Source organism: Sphaeroforma arctica (assembly GCF_001186125.1).
Source record: "Sphaeroforma arctica JP610 unplaced genomic scaffold supercont1.3253, whole genome shotgun sequence".
Classification (NCBI taxonomy): Eukaryota; class Ichthyosporea; order Ichthyophonida; genus Sphaeroforma; species Sphaeroforma arctica.
In genome coordinates this window covers 1-3,760 of record NW_014037305.1, presented here as the reverse complement: position 1 = coordinate 3,760, position 3,760 = coordinate 1, and the positions used below count along the sequence as shown (strand labels likewise).

Genomic DNA, 3,760 nt, shown 5'->3' with positions numbered 1-3,760 from the left:
ATTTTAGACTGACCGGAGGCCGTATTTCTACATCAATACTACTGGGCTCTCCTCTTTTACGATGTCAGCCATTTCTATATCATTGCCTGTCGTCGAAGAGTCTCGTCCGGGTTAATTAAGTGAGAAGAGGTTTGCATCATGCTTTGCTTGGTAAGCCTTCTGGAGACGGTCCGCGGTAGATTGGAGGATGTCTGCGTTAGTGGAGTTGACAAGTGGGCTCAGTAGTGCATCCATGCTGCGGGCAAGAATTTTTGGCGCTCGTTCATGTGTGCAGCGGGCCTCCCGCTTGGTGCGGAGATAGTGTATTAATGCTGCTTTCGTAGCGTCGGGATGTTGTTGGGAGCGGGGGTCGATGTTTTTATCAAGCTGCCATTTCCACGTAAGTGCTGCATGTCGTTTCACCTGGGCGACAGAGTCGCTAGGAACACAAAGGCGGATGAAACTGGTGGTGCTTCCGCGGCGATTTGGTTGAGATACCGATTCAGACGGAAGATACCAGAGAAAGTTGTGGCGATTGAGGACTGGTTGGGCATGCCAGTATTTTTTAGATACTGATTGGGATGGGGGCTTGCCGTTAGAGAAAATTGCTCGGAAGAAGAGCCATACCAGAGTTATGTCATCCATTTCATGAAGAGTTTTGTCCGGCATCGGGCGGCCCACCACTTTTGTCAAAAGGTGTTCGGGTACTGGCGGCTGCGATTGGGACTGAGAAGCTGGTGGGGTCGGGCGTTTTTTAGGGCTCGGTTTTGCAGGTTTGTCCACTTTTGAGCGGTAGCTGGGAGGCTCACTGCTGCTATTGGGCGCCTGTGACCGCAGTCGTTTTGCAGGCGGAACAGGCGGGCTTGTGGAGCCAAATCGGAAAGTGTCGGGTGAGTCTTCATCTATAGGTGCAAGGGTTTGGGATTTAAGGTTCCGGAGTTCGGATTCAAGGTTGGTTGTTTTTGCACAGAGGTTAGTGAGCATTTGGTGGATGGTTGATTTCCATTGGTCATCAGTCAAAGGCTCCTTGGAGATGGGCCCATTATTGTTCGGGGTTGTTAGAGCCGGTCCCAAAATTTGATTGAGATTGGCCTGTAGAGTACTGACCTGGGCAGAGAGGTTTGCGATAGATTTTTGTATGTCCAATTACCATTGGTCATTGGGTAAGGAATCGTTGGGGACGAACGTCTCAATTGGGGATTCGGCCTGGCCCGACATTTTTCCGTTGGCCAACGGCTAAGAAACCTTCTATCTGGGTATTTCTAGTTCGTACCTATACGGATTGAAATACTTGCAGTACGTGACCGGTCCAGTCACTCACTAGTATCGAAATAGCCATACAGCTATAAGCCTCCAAAACCTCTCGAGGGATGACAACCTTTTGCAAGCCTTCATCTTCAACCACTTAGTATGTAGCAATGAAGAATATGCCCCAGTATCACAATATATCGCCAATTAAGTTCGCCCTATAGTTCCCTGGACCGTAGGACCTTGGTCGTTGTCTTCGGCTAGTCAGTCACGGCACCCGCTGGCGTTCTCTTCTCTCTATCATCTTGCATCGGACAGTCGACACGATAGTAGTTGCCATCATAAAAGAAACATTTCAATTCGATGCTAGATAACAAGGATGAGCAGGCCATTTTAGAAGCACCACGGCCATCGTTGCTGCGGCCACACGACTGGGATTTATCCGCACGTTGGTAGCTTCTACCAGAACGCTCGCCACCACTAGTCCCTCTCTCCTTATCCCCCGTATGAATCATTAGAATGTGAAGATCCTTCCCGTTTAGACCTATTGTCATAATTATCACATTTATCCTCGCGGTCAAGACCACGCTTCCAGGCATCCTTGACGTCCTTACATTCGCATCGCATCTTGAGTAGAAATGCTAGCGCCGCATAACCCCCAACTGCCTGAAAAATTGTTCAGAACACTAACTTCACATTACCCACTAATCACGTAGAAAACATTTGATGATCGAGCTTTTCAAATCCAGCAATCGTGCACTCCAGCTCTCGTCATCTGTATTGTATTGTAGCGGCACGTAAGGTGGCTTCTCCATTCTATTCAGCGCGCTGTATCCTAAATCAAATTTGGTTTCTTGTATGTTGCAATAGATATCTTGCTCTCTATTTATCTCGATCAACTTGTGCAAGCCTTACTCTTTCATGATTTGTTGAGCGCAGTTCTCTTCTTCGCCGCCTCGCAACCTGGCCATTTAAAACCCACGCCAACCAACGATAACTCGTTCGCCATACTTTGGCGCTGCTTGGTAGGCTGTAATAATCTCCCTTCGGGCTCTTTGTCCACCCCTGGACCCGCACGTTTAAACCCTGGGTCCGAATGCCCTCATAATATTCTGCTCAGCTCTCAACACAGTTGTATTGTTATTAATCTTAGATCGCAGGCGGACTCAGCTTCTGGACCGACCTGCTTCATAGAAATTGCAACACATTGGTCCGCTTTGGTGGTCGTCCTCTCTTTCGACTCGAGCATGGTGTCATACACCTTGGTGGTCTTCGCCTTACCCCACCGGTTGAACCACCGATAAGAAGCCCGTATCATCTCCATCGAGTTTCTTGAAAGGCGTAATGCAATTGTTATCATTATGTTGTGTGCTGATATCAGCACCACTATCGAATCAACTTATATCTGGACTGAATTTTTGTGTGTATTGTTTTTATTTTCACAGGTAACTAACGAGTCCGGTACAACCAATAGGAGAGGCTATCGCACTATACTCAAGTTGTCAACGCTCAGATTATTGGTTGTGCCTCCAAGTCCACTAGTTGAATGCTCGGGCACTATAGTATGTAGTCTCCTAAAGCATTTTAGAAACCTACTGCATGTTCACAAGCTGGTCCACCCTTACTCCCTTAGCCAGGCCTAATCTCTTGTGTCATTCCTTCATCTCGTAGTCGGCTATCACATCCAGCCTGGCGAAGTTGTAGCCTACTATTCAGTATCAGAGCGTCCTCTAGAACACGCTTCTCAGATACACGAAGGAAAGGCCTACCTATAAGTAGGATCGCATACTAACTTCCACAAGGTCTACTCCTAGTAGCTGGCAATCAGTCTTCCTAGCCTGTATTATCCTGTGTTGTTGCTGTCGGTTCGGTACATCCCACGTACCGAACTTTAGGACTGTCGGTATTTACACACAAATATACACACTTCTATCATGCGATTTATACAGTGTGGGAATAAACAAGATATACATTTGTCTTGTTAGAAGGCGATGGGGTCACCTATCTTTGGAAGGTCATATTTGATGTTGCTCAATACATTAAACAGCACCGACTCGCTTGGAGCCCGACGAGTCTCGAATTACTCTGAATGATACAGGTTATCCACTCGATCATCATTGTTCTCATCTGAACGGGTCGATCTGTTTCTTCTCCTATATCGAGCATATATAGAGTAGTATTCATGTACATGGATTTTGCTATCTACAGAAAAAGTACTATGTATTCATGGCATGACCATATGCTGATACATAGTTGCTTTAATAAAACTTCTACTCTCGCAAAGGGTCAAAGTATCTCAAATCGTTTCAAACCAAAAAGCATGATATACAAGTTAATACTATACTTGATGTGATATGTAAATATAAATTGCTACGTATGTGTATTCATGAGCTATTATGGAGATTACCGGATGTACACTCCTGTAGGCCAAACAGATATTTACTTTGAAAGCTACGGTTGTTACAACTATGAAATCTGTCGCTAGATACTGTTTATATCCATATTGCAAATCAAATAAACATATATACGTTTA

At 45.7% G+C, this 3,760-nt stretch overlaps 1 protein-coding gene across 1 annotated transcript; it reads right to left on the bottom strand.

Annotated features, from left to right (window-relative positions):
* Positions 1–1,487: 1,487 nt before the first annotated feature.
* SARC_13410 (hypothetical protein) lies at positions 1,488–1,771 on the bottom strand (the record flags this gene model as incomplete). The annotated part of the gene is made up of 1 exon (XM_014292459.1): positions 1,488–1,771. A coding segment is annotated over one exon (284 nt), but the record flags the coding sequence as incomplete, so codon positions are not given.
* Positions 1,772–3,760: the final 1,989 nt, after the last annotated feature.